The sequence below is a fragment of the Haematobia irritans genome, chromosome 3 (assembly GCF_050003625.1).
Source record: "Haematobia irritans isolate KBUSLIRL chromosome 3, ASM5000362v1, whole genome shotgun sequence".
Classification (NCBI taxonomy): Eukaryota; Metazoa; Arthropoda; class Insecta; order Diptera; family Muscidae; genus Haematobia; species Haematobia irritans.
In genome coordinates this window covers 123,473,160-123,499,905 of record NC_134399.1, presented here as the reverse complement: position 1 = coordinate 123,499,905, position 26,746 = coordinate 123,473,160, and the positions used below count along the sequence as shown (strand labels likewise).

Sequence of the window (26,746 nt, the reverse complement as noted above, 5' to 3'; positions counted from 1 at the left end):
CCATTTATTATAAGTATAGAAAACCATATGCAATATACTTTTTTCATTTGCTAGTTTTTTTATTTATAACAAATATTAGATATATTTCTAAATTAAAGCTTAGATCCACTAGTCAATAAATTCTTAGAACTACATAATGTTGACACATTTTGAAGTCATGTTGTCTTCAGATGGATTCTTTTTCTGGCAAATTTGAAAAAAAAAATAGCAGGAAAAATTTATTTACACCAGCTGGCAATAGCGGTATACGTTTCGACTCTATAAAATTTTAACTAGCAAGCCGAAATAGGGATTCAAATTCAGATAATTTCCCTGACTTTAATCTTCGTGTTTGAAACCGGTACACGATTTGGAACAAAATTTTATTCTCCATCTAACATTGGCAGAGAAGGGGGCCCAGGTGGAAGCATTACATATTATCCGATGTGGACCATCGTCAAATTTTCTATTTATGTAGCTTAAAGGACATCAATCAAATTTCAGGCAAATAAAAAAATAAAATAGGGAGTATGACCGTACAAAATCGGACTGATGTAAACGATATAGTCATATATCTTTCTGATAATTAAAATATTATTAACAATTTCAGAAAATTTGGTGATAATGGCAACTTTTACAAAAAACGGCGGAATTAAAATCCACTTTCAACGAAAAGATTTTACAACTTATGGATAAAATATTAGCTATTTGCATATATGTATCTCTGGTTTTCTAAAGAATCCGCCTACCTCAGTAGAGGTAGGTAGCATATTTTAATATTTCTCTTTAGGAATCATTTTATAATAATGTATTATAAGGGAATAAGTAAATTCATAAGTGTAGAAAGACCTCTGGGGGATGGCTTAGACCCCTCAAGAAAATTTTTAGCCCCCAGGATTTGAAAACCTATTTACAATTTTTCTATGTATTACATTACTGTATCATAGATAAGGGGCTATAGGGCTATGTACTCGTTAACTTTTCTGAAATACCATTAACGTAAAATCTAATCTATTTGGTAATATTTTTTTTATTTACAATAAAATCGAGTACTATGGTTGGACCATTCCTAATAAATCGTTGGTATCACAATAAATGTATATCCTCTTCTTTTATAGCATAACATTCGCTATTTAATAAGTCCTTAAAATATTTTTGAAACTTTGCAGATCCGGCTATTATTACTGACACTTGATCTTGACCATTTATTAATGGACGAACAGTAGCCTCTAATTCATATTCACTAAATCGAAATGGATGTACAGGTTCCTTGTATTTCAAATTACCTCTAAAATGTTTACAGTCACTCAAACACCGTCGTATCTTTCTGCACTCTTCATTATTGCACAATTCATGAGCTAAATATATTGCATATTTATAGTTCCAATACTTTTGATAGTTATATAAATCATTTCTGCAATATATATGATCGATATCTTCATAACAAGCTACATGATGAATTCGGGTCATATCTTCATCATTGTTAAGGACATTTTCTATTATGGCTTTAGATGGAGCCACAGCAACGCCTTGAGAAATAATAAATAAAATTTTGTCACCTTTTGTATCGGCAATATATTCAAATTGACCAATGGGTCCCCGAAATTCAACTTGCTCGCCTACCTCAAGATTTTTCAAGAATTTGGTCATTGGTCCATTGTATTTCAAATTTACAAGAATTTTAAATTCCATTTCATTGCAATCCCACCAATATGGTGAATAGGGTCGATGTAAATATTTCCGTTTCGTTTCTCTTTCATCCCCTTCATCAATATTTTGAGTAGTTCGCAGCATCAAATGGTAACCTGGTTCAATATCTAATATGAAATTCGATGACGATTTATTATTACGCTGAAGAGAAGACTTCCAATGTAATTCCCATACATTCGCCTGCTCGGCTGAATGGGGAACTTTTTCCAACAAGGTAAAATTAGTGTATTCCGTAAGAATATTTACTTTTCCCGCCTTGTTATTTGATCGCTTTGGTGGTTTTAGATGAATATCGAGTATGCAGTTTGCACAGCCATTTCCACAACATTCACTGAATTCGTCTGTGTCTTCAAAATTATTCATTAAAAAAAATTACAATATACAACTCAATAATTTATTTATTCAACAAAAACAAAAAAAGCACCATTTGTTGACAATTGTCTCCAATTGACAATTGTTGAACGTCAAATTCACTATTGTCTCACTTGAAGAGAAGCAGCTGATATATTAAGCGAAGTTAGTGTAACGTAGAAAACGTAAATACAGAAGAATCCATCCACTTGTAAAAACACACAGAGCAAAACTACATTATTGGTATGCCAATAATACAGTGTTAAACAGCCAGTATGTAGTTAAAAAAAAATGTTTCTTTCTATAAGGAATTCTTGGCGGTAATCCCCATATGATGGGCACACTAACAACCTGTGCAATATCTCTCATTCACCTATACCGAAATATTTGCTATGCATAAGAAATTCATAGATGTTTTTGCCCAGTATGCAGCAGCTCTTACGAAAAGCTGCATGCCAATAATACTGTTTTCCGTGCATTTCTTGTGAAAGCAAAATGTAAAAAATCGATAACAAGACCTCACGTATTTAGGTGAGTACTATATATGTTAGGTTTTCTAGTTGTTTTCAACTTTATTTTCGTGATTACTTTGCCTTAAATAATCAAAATTATAAATGAAAACAAACCTATTCTTGTAAAGTCTTTGAAATCTAGAGGAACAATCTAGAGGTTGGGTTGGGTGGCAGCCCGATGTATCAGGCTCACTTAGACTATTCAATCCATTTTGATACCACTTTGTTGAACTTCTCTCTTATCACTGAGTGCTGCCCGATTCCATGTTAGGATCAATGACAAGGGACCTCCTCCACATTGTAGTGAAGCCACTTAGAAAAGCTTTGAAACACTCAGAAATGTCACCAGCATTACTGAGTTGGGATAATCCACCGCTGAAAAACTTTTTGGTGTTCGGTCGAAGCAGGAATCTAACCCACGACCTTGTGTATGCAAGGGGGCATGCTAACCATTGCACCACGGTGGCTCCAAAGGCCGGTATACACTTCTAGCGAAAATTTCCCCTACCACTTAGAAATACAATGCTATATTTGGTAACGAAAATTCCACAAGGAATTATTAACGATTGCTTACCTTTTGGTCCCATAAGAAATATATGACAAAACTGTGTTGTTGGCACACTAACGAAATTTCATCTGGAGATGCTTATTGGGATTTAAAAAATTTCATATTGCTCCCATTAAATATACCTTGTATACAAACGAATCTTCCACTAGGTGGGTATTTCAGGTTTAGTCCATGGTGCAATTTTCTTTAACTATTTATTACGTCGGGTTTGCCAACAGGAATTTCCATAAGAGCTGCACAAAGCCGGTATGTACTTCTAACGAAATTTCCGTCACCTATAAGAAATGCATTGTCATTTTCAGTCCGGTATTTATCTCTAGCGAAATTTCTGCTATCCATAAGAAATATTTAACGTAGTTTTTTAGCGAAATTTTCATTAGGACGATGTTATCTCTTGTTTATTTTTCTCATAAGTAACACATAGTAATCCTGCCTTATTGACCCGGAACAAAAAGATCTTTACACCCGGTTTTATAGCCCGGTATGCAGCTCTTGAAGATTCCTGCTGCATGCTATTAATACAGTTCCCCTGTTGATAAAAGCCTCGATATCGCTAGAGGTGAATACAAACCCAGGAAACAACTTTGGAACTCCTTCCTAAGTTATTAATAAAGTACATACAAAAATTCTCTTCTAGAGATGCGATTTAATTTTAACTTCACAAGAAGTTCTTTTGAGGCGATACCAAAAATGCTCTGTTTTACGTAGTTTCCCAATAAATTTAATTTTTCTGAATTTTACTGTGTATAAAACACAGTATGGACAAATAAAATAATCCGATGGATGGAGCAAATGGAATTTGTTTGATTTTGGTCCATTTTCGTCAAATCGGTATTTTTTTTCAAATTATTCTATAGAAATAAAATTTCGACAAAATTTTCTATAGAAATAAAATTTTGACAAAAATTTCTATAGAAATAAAATTTTAACAATATTTTCTATAGAAATAAACTGTTGGCTAAATTTTCTATAAAACTGAAATGTTTACAAAATTTCTTAAAGAAATGAAATTTTGACAAAATTTACTAATGAACTGAAATTTTAATATAGTTTTCTACAGATATAAAAATTTGACAAAATTTTCTAGAGAAATAAAAATTTGTCAAAATTTTCTATAGAAATACAATTTTGACGACATTTTCTATAGATGTAAAATTGTGACAAAATTTTTTATAGAAATAAAATTTTGACAGAATTCTCTACAGAAATTTAAAATTATGACAAAATCTTCTATACAAAACAACATTTTGACAAAATTTTCTATAGAAATAAAATTTTGACAAAATTTTCTATAGAAATAAAATTTTGACAAAATGTTCTATAGAAATAAATAGAATTAAAAATTTGACAAAAGTTTGTATCGAAATAAAATTTTGGAAAAATTTTAAATGATTTTAATTTAATTTGGGAAAATGGTCCGCTGGAACGACTTTTGGTCTAATTTTGGAAAAATGTTGGTCCAAGATAAAAATTAACGCTGGTTGGGATTTTTTTTAGAAAAATTTCGCTAGTACCACAAGCGGGCTTATATATTATATTTTATTTTATGTGTCTAGATGGTAATTCATTTTGAAGAATGTTCTAAGTGAAAGATATTGCCATATCAAAAACATTCAAATTTTTCTGAATTTTATTGTGTATAAAATACAGTATGGACAAATAAAATAATCCGATGGACGGAAAAAATGGAATTTGATTGATTTTGGTCCATTTTCGTCAAATAGGTATTTTTATTTTTCAAAATATTCTATAGAAATAAAATTTCGACAAAATTTTCTATGGAAATAAAATTTTGACAAAAATTTCTATAGAAATAAAATTTTAACAATATTTTCTATAGAAATAAACTGTTGGCTAAATTTTCTATAAAGCTGAGTACTATGTTCAGTTTTCAAGCTGAAAACCAGCTTGTTTTCACGGTTACTTTTTTTAATTAACTAGTTTAGAAATATAAAATTATTTGCTATCAATTCCTTGGATCTTTTCCATCCATTATTTGGCAAGAATCGATCAAAATATAATCGTCTTCATAAATATATTTGTACTTTTAATTTAGTGTTTTGGTGAAAAAACCGAACATAGTACTCACCTTAAAACTGAAATGTTTACAAAATTTCTTAAAGAAATGAAATTTTGACAAAAATTTCTAATGAACTGAAATTTTAATATAGTGTTCTACAGATATAAAAATTTGACAAAATTTTCTAGAGAAATAAAAATTTGTCAAAATTTTCTATAGAAATAAAATTTTGACGACATTTTCTATAGAAGTAAAATTGTGACAAAATTTTTTATAGAAATAAAATTTTGACAGAATTCTCAACAGAAATTTAAAATTATGACAAAATCTTCTATAGAAACAAAATTTTCTATAGAAATAAAATTTTGACAAAATTTTATATAGAAATAAAATTTTGACAAAAATTTCTATAGAAATAAAATTTTGACAAAAATTTCTATAGAAATAAAATTTTGACAAAATTTTCCATAGAAATAAATAGAATTAAAAATTTGACAAAATTTTGTATCGAAGTAAAATTTTGGAAAAATTTTAAATGATTTTAATTTAATTTGGGAAAATGGTCCGCTGGAACGACTTTTGGTCTAATTTTGGAAAAATGTTGGTCCAACATAAAAATTAACGCTGGCTGGGATTTTTTTAGAAAAGTACCACAAGCAGGACTTATATATTATATTTATTATATTTTATTTTATGTTTCTAGAGGGTTATTCATTTGGAAGAATGTTCTAAGTGAAAGATATTGCCATATCAAAAACATTCAAACCATAGCAATTAATTTGATGACCCACAGATGAGTGGGGATTGTGGGAGGCATTGAGTAGAAGAATATGTAAAACAAAGTGAATTTTGCTCCATCGACCAAAGAGAATGAAAATACAAAACAGTTGTTTGTGAACCGCAGGAGAGTGTAGAATTGCCCGCAGCTGGGTTCGAAGAATTAGGCGAATGGTGTGACTGTTTACCAGAGTGTGTTTCTTCAGTTCATAACATTTTTATTTGAATCAATTTGTTTTCGTTTAATTTTTGTTCTCAAAGTCAGAAGATAAAAAATACGAGACGACGATAATTGATTTAAAAAAGTGATTAAAAAAGCTGTAGTTGTTTCATTCTATAATATATATGAAGTCAAGTGAATCTAATATCAAGTGACACAGAAAATGTTAAGCAATAAATAAAACAAGAAAAGTTGAAAAACGAGAATAAAATAAATTACGGGGGCAATTAGATTATGTCAAGGAATATAAAACTGTAACACCGGCGTTACAATTTACATAGATTGCCGCACTATTTCATTCCTCAACATACAAAATGCAAGACTTTGGAGAAAAAGCAAACGAAAATTATCTGTGAACTTGAACTTGTTATTATTCGTTACCCTTCTGCCCCTAAATGCGGCACATAGCCAACATCCATAACAGCCACATTCCATAACATTTCTTTTAGTAAATAAGGAGCACGTTTTACAAATTCTCTCTCCATACTCACATTCTATGTGTTTTGTAGTTGTACCCTAACACTACATGGCACTGGAGTAGACAAATTTTAAAATATTTGGGGAAGGTGTATAGTCAATTGGTGATTTCTGATTACCTGTCTTATATCAAATCAACCATAATTAATCAATTTGGTGAAATATAACTCAAAATGACAAAAATTTGGAAAGTAGGGAAAATCGAAGGGCCCGTTAGATTGTTGATTTAAAACCCAAAAATCGAATTATTGTTTAAATCCTATGCGAAATTTTCATTATCTGTAAGAAATGCATACTTAGATCTAGGCGCCGTTATCCATGAGACGTCATTATCGATTTTTAAATTTTTGCTCCCACATCAAATATATGACAAAACTGTATTATTGACAAATAAACGAAATTTTCGCGAGAGCTACATACGGAAGTTAAAGCCCAGTATCCCGATATGCATTCATAGTCAATTTTTTGCTGAAATGACATTGCTATTTTACTGCTGAAAATTACGTGAGGTGTTGTGATGTAACGGTCACTTTTTGCTCCTATAAGAAATACAAAGCAAACCGTATTATCGGCATTCATATGAAATTTACGCTAGAAAGGCAAACAAATCAAAAGAATCTTCAAAATAAAAAACCTATACGCAAAATATACAAATACTTTGAAATTTGGTTAGTTTTTAAACTTGTTTTATGTATTAAGTACGGCGTATCCAATTTTACCTAAAATTTCGTTGGAGTCGATTTTTTATTTTTCTCCACAATATAGTTCTCAAATGTAATGTTAAGACCGGTATAAGTGAAAGCGTCAACAATCGATAACATCATCTAAACGAAATGTTGGTGGAATAAATACCTAGCGAAATTCTTCTAGCGAGAATTCTTTTTGCACGCCGTTAACATAGTTTTGCAATTTCGAAAACACCTTATGCATCCACGGTTGCCACGGTTGTGGTAAATTTTGGAAAAATTCTTCATGTATTGGTAGATTTTTCAAAATATTCCTATCCAACTGACAAAATTTTCTAATTATACAATTATTATTCAAGCTTTATGGACAGATATAGATTAAGGAACATGGTTAATAGATTTTCTATAAAAATAAATTTTTGACAACATTTTCTATAAAAATAAAATTTTGACAAAATTCTCTATAGAAATAAAATTTTGACAAAATTTTCTATAAAAATAAATTCGTAGTTCTTTGGTAAAATTTGCTCCAAATTTTGGTAGATTATTTATGGCTTGAGTGGCAACCGCACCGAAAAAAAAGTGAACTGTTTTATAAGATTTCCACAAAACGTTGTTAAAACCAGGAAATTTTAATGCCCTGTTGTACTTTTTAACTGCAGTTCAAGAAATTACATCATCTCATAGAAGAAAAAATTAACTAAAAATAAAGAAGAAAATCATTGGCGCCAAATCATGACCATTTTAACCACACACAAAAAAATTTCACGAAAATTTTTCCAATTAAAATTTTAATTGAGTTTTAAAAAATATTCAATTAAAAATTTAATTGATTCAACAAATTTTTTAATTGAAACAAAAATCAATCACAAAAATAATAGTATCAATTAATTTTTTAATTGGATCAATTAACTTTTTGATTGACCTTCAATTAATTTTTTAATTGATACTATCATTACTGTGATTGAAGACATTTCAATTAAAAATTAATTGGATCAACTAATTTCGTGATTGAATCAGAAACATTTTTTTTTGTGCATACAGTAGGTCATTCTTACTATTTTTGGGAATCGTACGAAAATCTTCTTTTGCTTTAGTTCATATTGAACTTATGTGTACGGTCATTGAACTTTATACTCACGTTTAGTTCATAAAATTTTTGAGACATACTTAAAAAAGTAAGATTTCATTAAGCTTTGGAAATTTCGATAAAAATAATAAAATTTAACTACAAGCCAAAAAATTTTTCCAATAAAAATAAGTTAAATTTAGCGTTAGTTTAACTATGGAAATTTTTTTCTGTGAGTGTATGCATCTCTAGGGAAATTTTCCAATAAGACAGTTTTGCCATGTAAACAATCGAAAACAATTCCTGACGAATTTATTGTTTGCAAATATAGCAATACATCTTTTATGGGTAACGAAAATTTCGCTAGAGTGTACCGGCCTTTATGGAAGATAATATAAACAATCGATAACATCGGCTGAAAGAAAATTTAATTGGCAAACGTGCCTAGAGACCTTAGAAGCATCAACATTTTCCCCAGAGTTGAATAACTGGCTTGAATGTTCAACCAATCGATAATAACGTCCCAACGAAATTTTTATTTGCGAAAATTCCCAAAAGAAACACATAATTGGCATGCTAACAAATATGCATGATTTCATTAGTTTCTTTTTTAATTAAAAAATTGTCATTAGGTTATATAAAATTCGGTTTACATTAACTCGCTTCTTCCTGTATTTTATTTTATTCTCAAATTCCTTAAACATGTCCATTACATTTTCAATAGCAATTTTAAAACAACTACAAAGGCGCAAGTACTGAAACGACCCATAACAGCATGGAAGTGTTGAGTGATATATTGGCGCCTTTCAGTGATGAAATCGCAAAATTTGCTGGTTCAGTGACATGCTTACAATTTTTATCCGGTATTTTTCTCCTCAATGACATCCGCAAGAAAGGCAGCAGTGATGCATATCCTCCGGATCCCTTTATTGGTGGTGTAGTGTTGTAAGTATAAGGGTATATCAATCAATTTGATTTCATTATTAACTTTTTTGATGGTAAATGACATGATATTTTTTATGATAAATGAATGTTCGTCTTTAACCAAATTAATAAACTGCAACATCCCTGAATTCGCCCGAATGGAAGCTCATACAGTTTGTGGTATGTCTTTAAAACCTCAGGGCCTGATTTAAAAAAGCTGCAATAATTTAACAAAACCCAAAAACAATACCATTTACGAAATTACATTTTATTATAAAAAAAGTACTACAAGTAAAGAAAAAGTTATTGGTAACAAATCATTGAACTTGTACGATCATTGACTTTTATAACCACATTTGATTATTTTTAAGTTTGAGTTAAAGAAAATTGTATTGGGCTGTGGAAAATTTCGAAAAAAATATAAAATTAAATTAAACTAGTTTTTTGTAATACAAATAAGCTCGAGCAGAAAACTTGGGAGGTCTACCTAAATGGGTCAACAAAAACCTTATTTAGCACAACTGATTCGAAAAACTAGTATATACAGGTCTTATGTACTAGAGGTGTGCACGTGACTGAAATTTCACGCACATTCACGCAGAAAAATGTTTATTCACGCACTCTCACGCACGATAGCCAATCCCACTCACACACATTCTCGAAATGAAACGAACTACTTTCAAAGACTTACGCTCACGCACGATTCACGACAATTCACGTGATTCACGACAAACTCACGTGACTCACGACATTTTCCAAACGAAAAACAGGCAATTAAAAAATAAAAATATAGTTCGAGAGCTAAATTAATTTCAGTTAACATTAGGGTATGAATTAAATCTTGATTTGTTCGTGAGCTTGATTTTGCAGAAATTTTATTCATACACATTCACGAACCGATTTTATTTCTCACATACGCTCACACACGACATATTTATTTCAGTCCCATTCACACACATTCACATGCACATGCAAGTAGAGGATGCTGATGAGGAATGTGGTAATTCCGAAACGTGCGTCCATCCAACCATCTTACAGTCTATAGGGCTTTGCCTTTCCTCTGTTGGTTAAGCTACTCTTGTAGTTTAGTCAACGCAATGGTTTTAAAGCAGAGATCAAAACAACAAATACGATTGAAGTACAAACCAACAATAACAAAACAAAACAAAGTAAACTTTTGACAAAATTTTCTATAGAAATAAAATTTTGACAAAATTTTCTATAGAAATAAAATTTTGACAAAATTTTCTATAGAAATAAAATTTCGACAAAATTTTCTATAGAGGATTTTTTTGTTTGGTAGTTTTTTAGTAGAATTTTCTCCAAACTTTGGTAGATTATTTTTGGCTCGAGTGGCAACAGTGCTTCTAGAGACTTTTGGAAGACCAAATTTCATCCGGTTAAAATTTAGACCTACACAGAAAAATATTTAACGAAAATTTTTCCAATTAAAATCTTCAACAATCTTTTTAAATTGAAACCAAAATCAATTAAAACAAGTATATACAGCAGTAAATTCGGCCGGGCCGAATTTTAAATACCCACCACCATGAATCAAATATGATAGTTTTCTTTGAAAACTCTTCGTCGTAGTGGGTACCATTTGCTACTCACGTATTTGTTATCTTAAAATACCTCCAGAATTTTAAACAAATCGGCTAGAAAATATAGTCTCTAGACGCCCAAGAAGTAAAAATCGAGAGATCAGTTTATGTGAGGGTTATACCAAAAAATGGGCCGATATACCTAAATTTCGGCACACTTATTTGTGGTCTAAAAATACCTCTAGATTTCGAATTTCAGGCAAATCGGGTAATAAATACAGTTTATAGAAGCTCCAGAAATTCAGGCAAAGCGGATGGTAAATATAGCCCAAGAAGCAAAATCGGGAGATCGGTCTATATGGGGGCTATACCAAAAAATTGACCAATGGGCACCATTTTCGGCACACCTTTTTATGGTCCCAAAAGAACTGTAGATTTTCAATTTCAGGAAAATCGCATAGAAAATATAGTTTCTAGAAGCCCAAGAAGCAAAATCGGGAGATCAGTCTCTATGGAGGCTATATCAAAACATGGACCGATGAGCACCATTTTCGGCACACCTTTTTATGGTCCTCAAATACCTCTAGATTTCCAATTTAAGGCAAATTGGATAAAAACTACGGTTTTTATAGGCCCAAGACTCCAAATCGGAAGGTTGGTTTATATGGGGGCTATATCAAAACATGGACCGATACGGACCATTTTCGACTCACCTCTTTATGGTCCCAAAATACCTCTAGATTTTCAATTTCATACAAATCGGATAGAAAATACTGTTTCTAGACGCGCAAGAAGCAAAATCGGGAGATCGGTCTATATGGGGGCTATACCAAAAAATTGACCAATGGGCACCATTTTCGGCACACCTTTTTATGGTCCCAAAAGAACTGTAGATTTTCAATTTCAGGAAAATCGGATAGAAAATATAGTTTCTAGAAGCCCTAGAAGCAAAATCGGGATATCGGTCTATATGGGGGCTATACCAAAACATGGACCGATGGGCACCATTTTCGGCACACCTTTTTATGGTCCTCAAATACCTCTATATTTCCAATTTCAGGCAAATTGGATAAAAACTGCGATTTTTATAGGCCCAAGACTCCAAATCGGAAGGTTGGTTTATATGGGGGCTATATCAAAACATGGACCGATACGGACCATTTTCGACTCACCTCTTTATGGTCCCAAAATACCTCTAGATTTTCAATTTCATACAAATCGGATAGAAAATACTGTTTCTAGACGCGCAAGAAGCAAAATCGGGAGATCGGTCTATATGGGGGCTATACCAAAACATGGACCGATACGGACCATTTTCGACACACCTCTTTATGGTCCAAAAATACCTCTGGATCTCCAATTTCAGGCAAATCTGATAAAAACTACGGTTTTTATAGGCCCAAGACCCCAAATCGGGAGGTCGGTTTATATGGGGACTATATCAAAACTTGGACCGATATAGCCCATCTTCGAACTTGACCTGCCTGCAAACAAAAAACTAATCTGTGCCAAATTTGGGGACGATAGCGCCATTATTGAAGGAGGTAGAGTGATTACAACAGACAGACAGACAGACAGACAGACAGACAGACAGACAGACAGACAGACAGACAGACGGACAGACGGACATGCTTATATCGTCTTAGAATTTCTCCCTGATCAAGAATATATATACTTTATATAGTCGGAAATCGATATTTCGATGTGTTACAAACGGAATGACAAACTTATTATACCCCCGTCACCATTATATGGTGGTGGGTATAAAAATTAATAGTATCAATTAATTTGTTAATTGGATTAATTAATTTTTAATTGACTTTCAATTAATTTAATAATTGATACTATCATTTCTGTGATTGAAGACATTTCAATTAAAAAATTAATAGGATCAATTAATTTCGTGATTGAATCAGAATTGTTTTTTGTGTATAATTACGAAAATTGCGAAAAGTGGTTAATATTGGTTCATAATTATTTATAAACACCTCCATATAAACCTCTCAGGAACTAAAGAGGCTGATATAGGAATTTATCTGCCTTTTAAAACTAACATAGATTCCATATGGGCTATCTTGCAATTTAGAAGACAATGTTAAGGAGCACTGTAGCTCGTGACACGCGTGAATCACGTGAGTCGTTAACAAAATCCAACAGGTGGTTTTACTCCGCATCGTTGTACTTCACGAAATTTTTCCAATTAAAATCCTAATTGAATTTTAAACAAGTATATACAGCAGTAAATTCGGCCGGGCCGAATTTTAAATACCCACCACCATGAATCAAATATGATAGTTTTCTTTGAAAACTCTTCGTCGTAGTGGGTACCATTTGCTACTCACGTATTTGTTATCTTAAAATACCTCCAGAATTTTAAACAAATCGGCTAGAAAATATAGTCTCTAGACGCCCAAGAAGTAAAAATCGAGAGATCAGTTTATGTGAGGGTTATACCAAAAAATGGGCCGATATACCTAAATTTCGGCACACTTATTTGTGGTCTAAAAATACCTCTAGATTTCGAATTTCAGGCAAATCGGGTAATAAATACAGTTTATAGAAGCTCCAGAAATTCAGGCAAAGCGGATGGTAAATATAGCCCAAGAAGCAAAATCGGGAGATCGGTCTATATGGGGGCTATACCAAAAAATTGACCAATGGGCACCATTTTCGGCACACCTTTTTATGGTCCCAAAAGAACTGTAGATTTTCAATTTCAGGAAAATCGCATAGAAAATATAGTTTCTAGAAGCCCAAGAAGCAAAATCGGGAGATCAGTCTCTATGGAGGCTATATCAAAACATGGACCGATGAGCACCATTTTCGGCACACCTTTTTATGGTCCTCAACTACCTCTAGATTTCCAATTTAAGGCAAATTGGATAAAAACTACGGTTTTTATAGGCCCAAGACTCCAAATCGGAAGGTTGGTTTATATGGGGGCTATATCAAAACATGGACCGATACGGACCATTTTCGACTCACCTCTTTATGGTCCCAAAATACCTCTAGATTTTCAATTTCATACAAATCGGATAGAAAATACTGTTTCTAGACGCGCAAGAAGCAAAATCGGGAGATCGGTCTATATGGGGGCTATACCAAAAAATTGACCAATGGGCACCATTTTCGGCACACCTTTTTATGGTCCCAAAAGAACTGTAGATTTTCAATTTCAGGAAAATCGGATAGAAAATATAGTTTCTAGAAGCCCTAGAAGCAAAATCGGGATATCGGTCTATATGGGGGCTATACCAAAACATGGACCGATGGGCACCATTTTCGGCACACCTTTTTATGGTCCTCAAATACCTCTATATTTCCAATTTCAGGCAAATTGGATAAAAACTGCGATTTTTATAGGCCCAAGACTCCAAATCGGAAGGTTGGTTTATATGGGGGCTATATCAAAACATGGACCGATACGGACCATTTTCGACTCACCTCTTTATGGTCCCAAAATACCTCTAGATTTTCAATTTCATACAAATCGGATAGAAAATACTGTTTCTAGACGCGCAAGAAGCAAAATCGGGAGATCGGTCTATATGGGGGCTATACCAAAACATGGACCGATACGGACCATTTTCGACACACCTCTTTATGGTCCAAAAATACCTCTGGATCTCCAATTTCAGGCAAATCTGATAAAAACTACGGTTTTTATAGGCCCAAGACCCCAAATCGGGAGGTCGGTTTATATGGGGACTATATCAAAACTTGGACCGATATAGCCCATCTTCGAACTTGACCTGCCTGCAAACAAAAAACTAATCTGTGCCAAATTTGGGGACGATAGCGCCATTATTGAAGGCGGTAGAGTGATTACAACAGACAGACAGACAGACAGACAGACGGACAGACGGACATGCTTATATCGTCTTAGAATTTCTCCCTGATCAAGAATATATATACTTTATATAGTCGGAAATCGATATTTCGATGTGTTACAAACGGAATGACAAACTTATTATACCCCCGTCACCATTGTATGGTGGTGGGTATAAAAATATTAAATTAAGATGGCGCTTTTATAAAGTAAAGACATTTTTAGGGACCTATCTAGAGGAGCAATAAAATTAAAATTTTGATACAGTCCTAATTTATCGATTTTTCAAATTCTTTTTGCGATATTTTAATAAAGCTACACCCAGTGAAAAAGTGAATCCACCATGAAATATATCGTAGGTTTATTTTATAAAATTTTAATTAAAATATTTTAGTAATTGCAAGAAAATTTATTAAAAATAATACATTTTTTCTGTTTTTTTAAAAAAATTCCATATATTGAAGGAAAAAATTGGAGTTAAAAATTGTTAAAATGTCTTTAGCGCTATATGAAGTTCAAGAATTGAATTTAAGAAAAATTTAATAATTTGAGAAACTTTTAAACTCTATTTAATGCCCCAATTTTTTTGCCATCTGATTAAATATTCAATGTTAACGACACCAAAGCAAGAAAACTAAACAAGAAAAATTTATACGGTAAAATTCATCTAAATTTTCTTTTTATTTTACCCATTTTTAACGTGTGTTTTATTAAGGTTTCCTTATTTAATGAAGCCCGCCTAAAGGCGGGATTGGGCATTAGAGGCTTAAGTAAACTGCGTTTAGTTTAGAAAACTATCACATTTCACAAAACTTAACTAAAATCAAAAAATTTTTATGAACTAAAATTAAGTTAAATCGGGTATAAAAATTTCTGTTGGCTTTTTTCCAGTTTAAAACAATCCAAATTATAACAGATGCTTCAAAAAAATATTTTCTTAATTCCAAAAATACTTAAAATCAAAGATGGAATATCCTCAAAATAAGCCTTAGCCTATATATGAAGCGTAATTATCTTAAATCTAAAGATTCAATATGTCAATTAATTTGTTTAAATCAAAAATGTTTTTCTTTACTTTAAGGAAATTTTTCTTTGTGCAAACAATTTTTGAAGAAAAGATAATAAACTTTCATTTAATTAAAATTTCGTTACTTTAAAGAATTTTATACTTAATATTGTGTAAATTGCGTGTCCTAAAATTTGGGTTGCATAATGTTTCATATTAAGTTAATATTTGTTTCAGTGTATAATATGTAATGAAGCTCTTATTAGTATTCAACTCGTGCACTGAAAAAAAAAACATGCCCGGTTCCGAAGATTTTGTCTTTACTTTAAGAATTCTGGTATTGAAGCCAAAGAAGTAAGGATACATTTAAGACACAATTCCCTTTTAAATTTGGGTTTTGTGTACTTGCTTCTAGGGACCAAATTTTAATTTTTCGTTTTTTTCTATCAAATTGTATCAAAGTTCTTTAAAAACGAATTAAAGACAACTTTATTTTCCAAATTCAGACTCGACTTCCAGTAGAAATTATGCAATGTTTCAAGTAAAAACCGTCTTTAAAATAAAGTGTTGAAAAACATGTCTTAGTTTTGAACGATTTTTTGCTTTGTAGTCAAGATGCAAACAGACAACAAATTTAAAGAGAATTTCATTAATTTTAAAGAATTTTTATGAATTATTAAAGTCATGTTGGCCTATGCCTAAAAATTTTTTCTTTCATGTTAAGATAGCCATTTTAAAGTCAAATCACTTAATTATAAGGACAATACGATTTCATTGAAAAGTTTATCGACTTTTGGACAACTTTATACTAGAGAAATGCGTCTTCTACGTTAAGCAAAAATTGCATTCGTATTTTAAGTGAATCTTTGGCCTCACAACAATATTTTTTTCAGTGTGTGTTTTGCATTTCCAAACTACCTTTACATGTATAAGAATTTGAAATATGCGATCCGTAGAGCAGAAGCATCGTACATAGAAATTTTACCATTTTTCTAATTAAAGAATAAACCATCACACATTGGAAAATTAGTTTCGTAGCTTTGATGATAAGAGCTATTCGTGGCGTAGAGTCATTAACATATTTTTATACCCACCACCATATAATGGTGACGGGGGTATAATAAGTTTGTCATTCCGTTTGTAACACATCGAAATATCGATTTCCGACTATATAAAGTATATATATTCTTGATCAGGGAGAAATTCTAAGACGATATAAGCATGTCCGTCTGTCCGTCTGTCTGTCTGTCTGTCTGTCTGTCTGTCTGTCTGTTGTAATCACTCTACCGCCTTCAATAATGGCGCTATCGTCCCCAAATTTGGCACAGATTAGTTTTTTGTTTGCAGGCAGGTCAAGTTCGAAGATGGGCTATATCGGTCCAAGTTTTGATATAGTCCCCATATAAACCGACCTCCCGATTTGGGGTCTTGGGCCTATAAAAACCGTAGTTTTTATCAGATTTGCCTGAAATTGGAGATCCAGAGGTATTTTTGGACCATAAAGAGGTGTGTCGAAAATGGTCCGTATCGGTCCATGTTTTGGTATAGCCCCCATATAGACCGATCTCCCGATTTTGCTTCTTGCGCGTCTAGAAACAGTATTTTCTATCCGATTTGTATGAAATTGAAAATCTAGAGGTATTTTGGGACCATAAAGAGGTGAGTCGAAAATGGTCCGTATCGGTCCATGTTTTGATATAGCCCCCATATAAACCAACCTTCCGATTTGGAGTCTTGGGCCTATAAAAATCGCAGTTTTTATCCAATTTGCCTGAAATTGGAAATATAGAGGTATTTGAGGACCATAAAAAGGTGTGCCGAAAATGGTGCCCATCGGTCCATGTTTTGGTATAGCCCCCATATAGACCGATATCCCGATTTTGCTTCTAGGGCTTCTAGAAACTATATTTTCTATCCGATTTTCCTGAAATTGAAAATCTACAGTTCTTTTGGGACCATAAAAAGGTGTGCCGAAAATGGTGCCCATTGGTCAATTTTTTGGTATAGCCCCCATATAGACCGATCTCCCGATTTTGCTTCTTGCGCGTCTAGAAACAGTATTTTCTATCCGATTTGTATGAAATTGAAAATCTAGAGGTATTTTGGGACCATAAAGAGGTGAGTCGAAAATGGTCCGTATCGGTCCATGTTTTGATATAGCCCCCATATAAACCAACCTTCCGATTTGGAGTCTTGGGCCTATAAAAACCGTAGTTTTTATCCAATTTGCCTTAAATTGGAAATCTAGAGGTATTTGAGGACCATAAAAAGGTGTGCCGAAAATGGTGCTCATCGGTCCATGTTTTGATATAGCCTCCATAGAGACTGATCTCCCGATTTTGCTTCTTGGGCTTCTAGAAACTATATTTTCTATGCGATTTTCCTGAAATTGAAAATCTACAGTTCTTTTGGGACCATAAAAAGGTGTGCCGAAAATGGTGCCCATTGGTCAATTTTTTGGTATAGCCCCCATATAGACCGATCTCCCGATTTTGCTTCTTGGGCTATATTTACCATCCGCTTTGCCTGAATTTCTGGAGCTTCTATAAACTGTATTTATTACCCGATTTGCCTGAAATTCGAAATCTAGAGGTATTTTTAGACCACAAATAAGTGTGCCGAAATTTAGGTATATCGGCCCATTTTTTGGTATAACCCTCACATAAACTGATCTCTCGATTTTTACTTCTTGGGCGTCTAGAGACTATATTTTCTAGCCGATTTGTTTAAAATTCTGGAGGTATTTTAAGATAACAAATACGTGAGTAGCAAATGGTACCCACTACGACGAAGAGTTTTCAAAGAAAACTATCATATTTGATTCATGGTGGTGGGTATTTAAAATTCGGCCCGGCCGAATTTACTGCTGTATATACTTGTTTCTCATAAAGTGGCTCTGAAAATTCTTTACATGATTTATTTTGGGACTTTAATTCATATAGGCTTTCTAAATTTGTGTTGACGTTCCACTCCTAAATTCATGTTTGCGTGTTCACAGTGAATGACGATGCGATTTTTTTTTTCAACTAAAAATTTCCTATGACATAATGCTTGATTAGATTAATTTCATGAAGTTTTTGTTCTTCAAATTACCCAACTGGGTGCGTGGATTAATTTCGTCATTTGAACAGAAAAGTTGTATTGATTTTTTTTGTTAACTTGTTATCAATTCGATTACAACAAACAGTGAAAATTTAAATTAACAAATGTCAACGTATAAAAAATGATAAGTTATTGGAACTATGAATTGTTGTTGTTGTCGGTATGTTAAAACTAAAATCATATACATTTAGGACATATTAGTGAGGATTTCCTTATTTGAATAAAGGAATTTTTATACAAAATTATTAAAAATAAATTTGTTATCTTAACAAACTTAAAAATTTGTGCTTAAACCGAAATAAATTATAGAAAGGGTGAACACGGCAATACTTCCAATACAAAATATTGATGTACATATGTGTCCGAAATAGAATCCGCCTCCAATTGCATGCAAATCATATTCAAATTGAGGTTTCTATGTGCTTACAAAATAAAATCAGAGGGGTTTATCTAGAGGGGGCTCCATACAAACCGATACGAACCTATCCCGTCAATATAGGTGGTCAATTGGGACTATACATGGGCGACATTTACTCAAAAGGAAGACTTATCTAAATTTTACCCGTTACAGTGTGTATGACTACAATATGGGAAAATCGTTATTTAAATTGTCTGTAAAAGGTGGGTATTCTTGCCATATTCGCATAAATCGGTGGCTATATATATATATATATATATATATATATATATATATATATATATATATATATATATATATATATATATATATATATATATATATATATATATATATATATATATATATATATATATATATATATATATATATATATATATATATATATATATATATATATATATATATATATATATATATACATAAATCTGAACTAATTTGACATACATACATAACTACATTATTAATTCTATTCTCTGTACACTGAAAAGAATATTGTCGTGAGGCCAAAGATTTCATGTCCTTAAAATACGAATGCAAATTTTGCTTAGCATAGAAGACACATTTCTCTAATATAAAGTTTTTTCCTTGTCTAAAAGTCGATAAACTTTTCAATAAAGTCGTATTGTCCTATTAATTAATTGGTTTGACTTAAAAATAGGTATCATAACATGAAAGAAAAAATTTTTAGGGCGGGGTAAGATCATCTTGACTTTAATAATTCTGAAAAATTCTTTAAAATTAATGAAATTGTCTTTAAATTTGTTGTCTTTTTGCATCTTGACTACAAAGCAAAAAATCGTTCAAAAATAGGACACACTTTATTTTAAAGATTTTTTTACTTGAAAGTCTTTATTGGAAGTCGAGTCTGAATTTGGAAAATAAAGTTGTCGTTAACTCATTTTTAAAGGACTTTGATAGCATATGATGAAAAATGCTGAAAAAACGAAAAATTATAATTTGCTTCCTAGTAGCGAGAACACAAAACCCATATTTAAAAGAGAATTATGTCTTAAAAGTCTCCTTACTTGTATTATCCGCTTCTTTGGCTCGGAATCAATACCAAAATTCTTAAAGTAAAGACAAAATCTTTGGAACCGTGCATACTTTTTTTTCAGTGTATAAAATATCAAGTCAATTGAAGTAAAATCCCATTGAAAGTGGGTGTAAACTATGAAATTTTCTACCATATTCCCGAAATCGGATGTACACGCAGAGAGGGATAAGATCACTAGGGAGCCACCGTGGCGCAATGGTTAGCATGCCCGCCTTGAATACACAAGGTCGTGGGTTCGATTCCTGCTTCGACCGAACACCAAAAAAGTTTTTCAGCGGTGGATTATCCTAAATGCTGGTCACATTTCTGAGGGTTTCAAAGCTTCTCTAAGTGGTTTCACTGCAATGTGGAACGCCGTTCGGACTCGGCTATAAAAAGGAGGTCCCTTAGGTTAGGTTAAAGTGGCAGCCCGATTAAGATTCAGGCTCACTTAGACTATTCAGTCCATTGTGATACCACATTAACTTGTGATACCACAGTATCTATTACATATGGACACTTCTAGTTTTAACCGCTGAACCTTCTCGATTATTTTCTTCTGTTGATCCAACCAGATTGTTCCAAAAACATTAGCAGACTGCTTAAGTTAACGTTTTCCAGGTCCGCCAGTAATCTGAAGCTATATGCCCCTAAAATTTGCTTACGCCTTACACAAAATGCAGGACACTCACACAAGAGGTGTTTTATTGATTCCTTTTCCTCCACATCATGACAGCTCATACAATATTCATTATACTTCGCGCCAAAAGTTTTTGCAAAATCGCCTATCAGGCAGCGACCCGTTATAACAGATATCAGGAGTGATATCTGGCGTCTCGAGAACACTAACATATCTAGTGTGCGGTTTATGTTTAAATGGGGTCATATATGCTTGGTGTCGTTACAACCCTTGCAAATCTCCCATCGAACATTTGCCATCATGACAGCCTTCCCACGCAGTAAGAGCTTGCAGGTAGCCAAAGGCATACCAACAGATTCTAGTTCCCCTGGAATATGTAAGGTAGTTCCTAGCCTTGCTAGCTCATCTGATCCGTAGTTCCTCGGTATGTTCCTATGGCCAGGCACCCATATTAGGTGAATATTGTGCTGCTCAGCCATCTCATTGAGAGATTTGCGGCAGTCGATGATCGTTTTCGAGTTGAGTAACACAGAGTCCAAGGATTTTATTCCAGGTTGACTGTCTGAGTATATATTAATGCCAATATTGCTTGGAACATTACTTCTCAGCCAATTCACCACTAATTGCTAATATTTCAGCCTGAAAAACACTACAGTGATCAGGTAATCTTTTCGCTATTCGAAGTTCCAGATCTTTAGAATATACTCCGAAACCAGTGTTGCCAGGTAATTTTTGATTCATCACCCCAAATCTTAAGAAAAAAACCCCTAAATTGGTCTAGACTTTTTTCAAAAACCCCCAAAAATTTTAAGTATGTAAATAGTACAAAAATAGGCCCAAAATTTTGTTAAAAATCCTGTAGTGATACACTTATTAAAAAAATTAAATTTAACACAAATATAAAAACTGAAAGAAGATTTTTTTCTGAGGAACAAAATTTTAGACAAAATAAGTTTTTTTAATGCTAAAAATTTTCTTTTGAAGTAAATAAAAATCATTACACCACTTGTCACAAATTCGGGTTCGGTTCCTGCTTCGACCGAACACCAAAAAGTTTTTCAGCGGTGGATTGTCCCACCTGGTGATAAAGCTTCTCTAAGTGGTTGCACTGCAATGTGGAACGCCGTTCGGACTCGGCTATAAAAAGAAGGTCTCATTGGTTACATTGAGCTTAACATGGAATCGGGCAGTGATACGAAAGAAGTTCACCAATGTGGTATCACAACGGACTGAATAGTCTAAGTGAGCCTAATATATCGGGCTGCCACCTAACCTGACCTAACCTTGTTTTTAATTGTATCAAATATTAAAAATGCCCCTTCAACAGATGCGTTTAAAAAAGAATGTCATTGCATACTTGCTTGTATTTAGGAACATGGGTTGACTTTCCTTATTTTTTTCTCAAAATTCATGCCAGAATTGTTCCAAATTTTGTTGAGAATTGCTACACTTTATAAGATCTAAGATATTTTTTGTACCCCCAAAAATCCCCCCAAATAAATGTTACCCCCAACCTGGCAACACTGTCCGAAACCCACTTGTCCATCCAAATTTGAAGTCGATTGGACTAAAACTGCGACCTAGACTTTGATTACAAAAATGTGTTTACGGACAGACGGACATGGCTATATCGACTCAGGACACACCCTGAGCATTTTTGCCAAAGACACCATGTGCCTATCTCGTCTCCTTCTGGGTGTAGCAAACATATGCACTAACTTATAATACACTGTTCCACAGTGTGGCGCAGGGTATAACAACCCACGCGCAAAAATATCGATTACATCGACGACAGATATCGATTCCAGGTAGATAAAATAAAAATTTCCTATATTCGAACAAGTGTGTTTCCTTAAGTTTTGAAAGGATTGAATACTTCTTAGTACTGATGAACTAAAATATTTTTCTATGCCAAGTGTTATTCGTATGTATGATAAGCTTTCTATAATAAAGGAAGTCAGAATTATCATTTTATAAGAAATTTTACTAAATTTGAGAAAACTTGGTGTTAGTTCGGTTTTAGTTTATTTCTTTGTTATCAGTGAATAACATTTTCTTGATCAGTAGTAAATTCTTATAACCAGCGAAGAAAACAGTATTAGTAGAATGCCATGCCTTACTCTAGTTAATGAACTATTCCTGACTGCTTACAGTTCAGGATTTTTTTACTGAATCAACTAATTTTACTATTTCACACAAAAATTTAACTTAATGGAAATAAAATGGCTAAACTAAATTGATGAACATTTTTCCTTTAGTTTCGAAGGCACTTTTTTCTGGGTGTGACTGACCGCGATTCAAATATGAAAGCTGTTGCAAAAATTATTCATACCTGGAAATCCATTTACTATAGAGGTGTGCACGTGACACACTCACGTACACTCACGACGGAAAAATCTTACTCACGCACGATATTGTTTGGTAGGACTCACGCACGAACATTTCGTGACTCACGAAAAATACCGTGTCTCACGAAAAATATCGTGACTCGCGAATAATTTTAACATATGAGTAATTTACCTTAGCGACGTGTCTAAAACATGAGAATGATTAAAGTCGAGAGCGTTATTAAACTCAACATCCCAGGTGACACTAAAATTGTAAATGAATTCAACTCCTAAGTGTTTTATGTCCGAGGGCGGGATTATTTTTGTGAGCGTATTTTTCCGAATTTCGTTACTCACGCTACTATCTCTGCAGGATGCCATAAACGGAGTACCATTTGGCCTCTACGTAACCTACATTTTAGACCACGCAATTTACACAATATTAAAGATAACTTTCTATGCTCTAATTTTTGCTTCAAAACTTTTTTGTTAAATTTAGCACGAAAATTTTGGAAATGTATGTCCCTCCGTTAAAGTCGTATGTCTTTAAACCAAGACAAATTTTCCTTAAAGAAATCGTCCTTAAATAACTGAAATATTGAATCTTTAGATTTAAGATAAAAATGCATCAAATGGCATCATTACGTAGTAAACCTAGATCCTCCGGAATATTCCAAAAACGAAGTAAAGAAGAAACAGTCGAAACATTACTGGTCAATTTAACGGAGAATTGATAAAAATGTAGACCCACTTGTCCAAAAGCAAGTGCCTCTTATACCATTAAAATACACATACTAAATTGTTCTTCATGAGGCACAAGCGTTTCTCCCTGAACAAGACAACTAAACAAAACATCTTCAGACAAATAGGTATGAAAGTGGCAGTAAGGAATTAAACCGGTTGTTGGTTTTCAAGGGTCATAGACAACAAGAATGTTATACCACCACCTCCAACTAAATATGGGTGTGCATAGTACATGTACACAGTAAGGAACCATTAACATTTCCTTTGAAATTTCTATAATATAGACCAATGGTCGTCTGCTAACTTAGGACGGAAGTAGTCAGGTAATAATTTCAAACAATATTAGAAAATATTAAAATATAAATATTCAATTAAAAAAAGATATTTATCTTTTTGGCACTTGAGGCAAATATATTTCACAGAAAACACTGAGATTTAAGGAACACAAGTGTTGCGCTACACACAACACGTTCTTCCAATTTTGAATACATTGCTAAACTTTTCTTCTTGATTTTTATACCAAATTTTGTGTTTGTTATTAACAGCATAATTTTTTCTATGAGTGTAAGTAGAAGAAATTTCGATAGAGGTGATATAATATAATAGCAATCCATCCATATCCATATATAGTGTTTACGCCAGGTATGGACTCTTGGCATACTGATGCGTCGATAACAACATCACAAATTTTCTGTTAAAAAGGAAAGACTTACATTTTATTACAAATTACTAACTAATGAATTTTGTTTACTTACAGGACAATTTTGAGCTTAAAACTTGGTACAATAATGGGCGATGATGCTATGATTAAAGTTAATGTGATTGGTTTCGCAATTAATGTTGTTTTCATGGTTGTATTCTATTGGTATGCATCGGGACCATTTAAATCGAAAATCTGGTCGAAAATCGGTATTGCAGCTACATTCACCATGGGTTGCCTTGCTTATGCCAATTTCGAAGATCCTGCCAAAATTGAATTCCGTTTCGGGATGTTAATCACTGCTATACTAGTGATTCTTGTGGGTATGCCTTTACTAAGCCTTGGCGAAATTATTGAAAAGAAGAGTACTGAAGGTTTACCATTCCCATTGATATTGTCTGGTACCGTGGTGGCAGCGGCATGGGCAGCTTATGGCATTTCCATACGTAATGAAGTAGTAACGGTAAGTAACATTATAATAAAATATTTAAATTTCATAATCTAATTAATATTACTTTGTCCATTGCAGTATCAAAATCTATTCTTATTGCTATTAAGTTCTATACAGTTATCGCTTTTCGCTATATACCCCAATACACCCAGCAACAGCACAAACAAAAAAGTCAGCCCTCCATACAATAAACTAAAATCAGACAGTCCATCCAAATCAAAAGTTGATAAGAAACGTGATTAAACTTCACTGCTACACAACCACCAATTGCATTTCCCCAAGGCAAAAGGCTTTTCCGCTTGCCCAAGAGAGTTCCATTAACCACTGTCCGAGAAAGGGAACGCAGACAAACAAGCTATGCTGAACAATAGGCTTTGAAAGCTATTACTCTAGCACCATACATCTACATAAATCTTCAATTGAAATCATAAGTGCAAATACTTTTCGACAATAATTAAAATCTTCCAATACGTATAACGATAAATATTAATTCTTATTTTTACACATATATATTGATCATTTTACTTGAATTTGCTGTTATTTATTATAATGTAATTATAGTCAATGAATTGAGTTTTATTAGCTTTAACATATTGCAAATCGTTTTGAAAATAAGCAAAAGTATGTACATATATAAAAACTGTTATATAATGAAAAAAAAACATAATAATAAATCAAAATAAACTAATTCAAAATTCCAATAAGGCCCGGTACCACAAGCGAAAATTTCGTTTCCTTGCTAATAACGCGGTTCTGCCAAGTATTTCTTATGGCAGAATGTGTAAAAAAGTGTATGTAACGAAATTTGCAATAGGTTAAATAGTCATGCACTTCTTATAGATTGCAAAGACAATTCGACCGAATTGAAATATGTTATTGCAAACATCTTTACCGACAGTAACATTGTTTTCGGTAGCATTTGTGGCCACTGGCCACACAAATATTTCCTATAAGATTAACAGTTTTACTGTCAATAGCGTCATAGGGTTTACTCCTTTAATAAGTTTTTTTAAAGCAATTAAATCCAATATTATGATGTACAGCCTTGAGAGTTATAGATATCCACAAGTGGTGCGATTTGATATTGCGGTGACCGGAAATTTTGCTAGAAGTGCTTACCGGGCGAACATGGTTGCGAAATTTTCGCTAGAAATGCATACAGGACCTAAAAATTGTGGAATCGAAATCGAAATAAAACGTTCTCTTATTTTCATCGTTTAAAGCCAGGTAAGCACTGCTACCGGAAATTTTATTTGCGTGCCAATAACACAGTTTTGTCATGTATTTCTTATGACAACAATATGTAAACGGTCTTTAATAACGCCCCACGTTTGGATATATAGCAATACATTTGCGGAAACTACTTTGTGAACCGATAACACAGGTTTTCTATGCGTTTATTAAATGCCGGTTGGCAGGCACGGCTGCCACTTCCGCCAAAAATAATCTATCAAAATTTTGAGAAAATTTTACCAAAAAACTACCAAACAAAAAATTCTTATTTTGCTAAATTTTATTTCTATAGAAAATTTTGTCAAAATTTGATTATATTTGCTTAGTTCGGCTTGAGGTCATGTGAATAAAAACAGATGTTGTTGTTTTTTGAGTTGTATTTTTATATTTAAAATTTTCCAATATTTCGAGACATCTCCGATG

The 26,746-nt window shown here is 32.9% G+C and overlaps 2 protein-coding genes across 5 annotated transcripts; one reads left to right on the top strand and one right to left on the bottom strand.

The window, feature by feature from the left end:
* Window positions 1-35: 35 nt before the first annotated feature.
* Window positions 36-2,135, bottom strand: LOC142228246 (NADH-cytochrome b5 reductase-like). Its single transcript, XM_075298628.1, has one exon. It carries the CDS (start codon window positions 2,050-2,052, stop codon window positions 1,066-1,068), a length of 987 nt encoding a protein of 328 aa, XP_075154743.1. The 5' UTR covers window positions 2,053-2,135; the 3' UTR covers window positions 36-1,065.
* A 3,839-nt stretch (window positions 2,136-5,974) lies between these two features.
* LOC142228867 (sugar transporter SWEET1) lies at window positions 5,975-26,287 on the top strand. Of its 4 annotated transcripts, none has more exons than XM_075299401.1 (4): window positions 5,975-6,091; window positions 9,094-9,314; window positions 24,697-25,102; window positions 25,169-26,287. In XM_075299401.1, the coding sequence occupies exons 2-4, from the start codon at window positions 9,145-9,147 to the stop codon at window positions 25,331-25,333; spliced, it is 741 nt and encodes a 246-aa protein (XP_075155516.1). In that variant the 5' UTR covers window positions 5,975-6,091; window positions 9,094-9,144; the 3' UTR covers window positions 25,334-26,287. The 4 variants fall into 4 exon arrangements, with proteins under 4 accessions (XP_075155516.1, XP_075155515.1, XP_075155514.1 ...); XM_075299400.1 differs by having other exon boundaries at window positions 6,020-6,111; XM_075299399.1 differs by having other exon boundaries at window positions 6,071-6,222.
* The last annotated feature ends 459 nt before the right edge of the window (window positions 26,288-26,746 follow it).

Bases quoted from the DNA above. Each gene is read 5' to 3' on its own strand.
- LOC142228246 (XM_075298628.1), bottom strand. From the start codon at position 2,052: ATGAATAATTTTGAAGACACAGACGAATTCAGTGAATGTTGTGGAAAT.
- LOC142228867 (XM_075299401.1), top strand. From the start codon at position 9,145: ATGGAAGTGTTGAGTGATATATTGGCGCCTTTCAGTGATGAAATCGCA. The intron at 9,315-24,696 runs GTAAGTATAAGG...GTTTACTTACAG, and splicing joins TTTATTGGTGGTGTAGTGTT to GACAATTTTGAGCTTAAAAC. The intron at 25,103-25,168 runs GTAAGTAACATT...TGTCCATTGCAG, and splicing joins TACGTAATGAAGTAGTAACG to TATCAAAATCTATTCTTATT.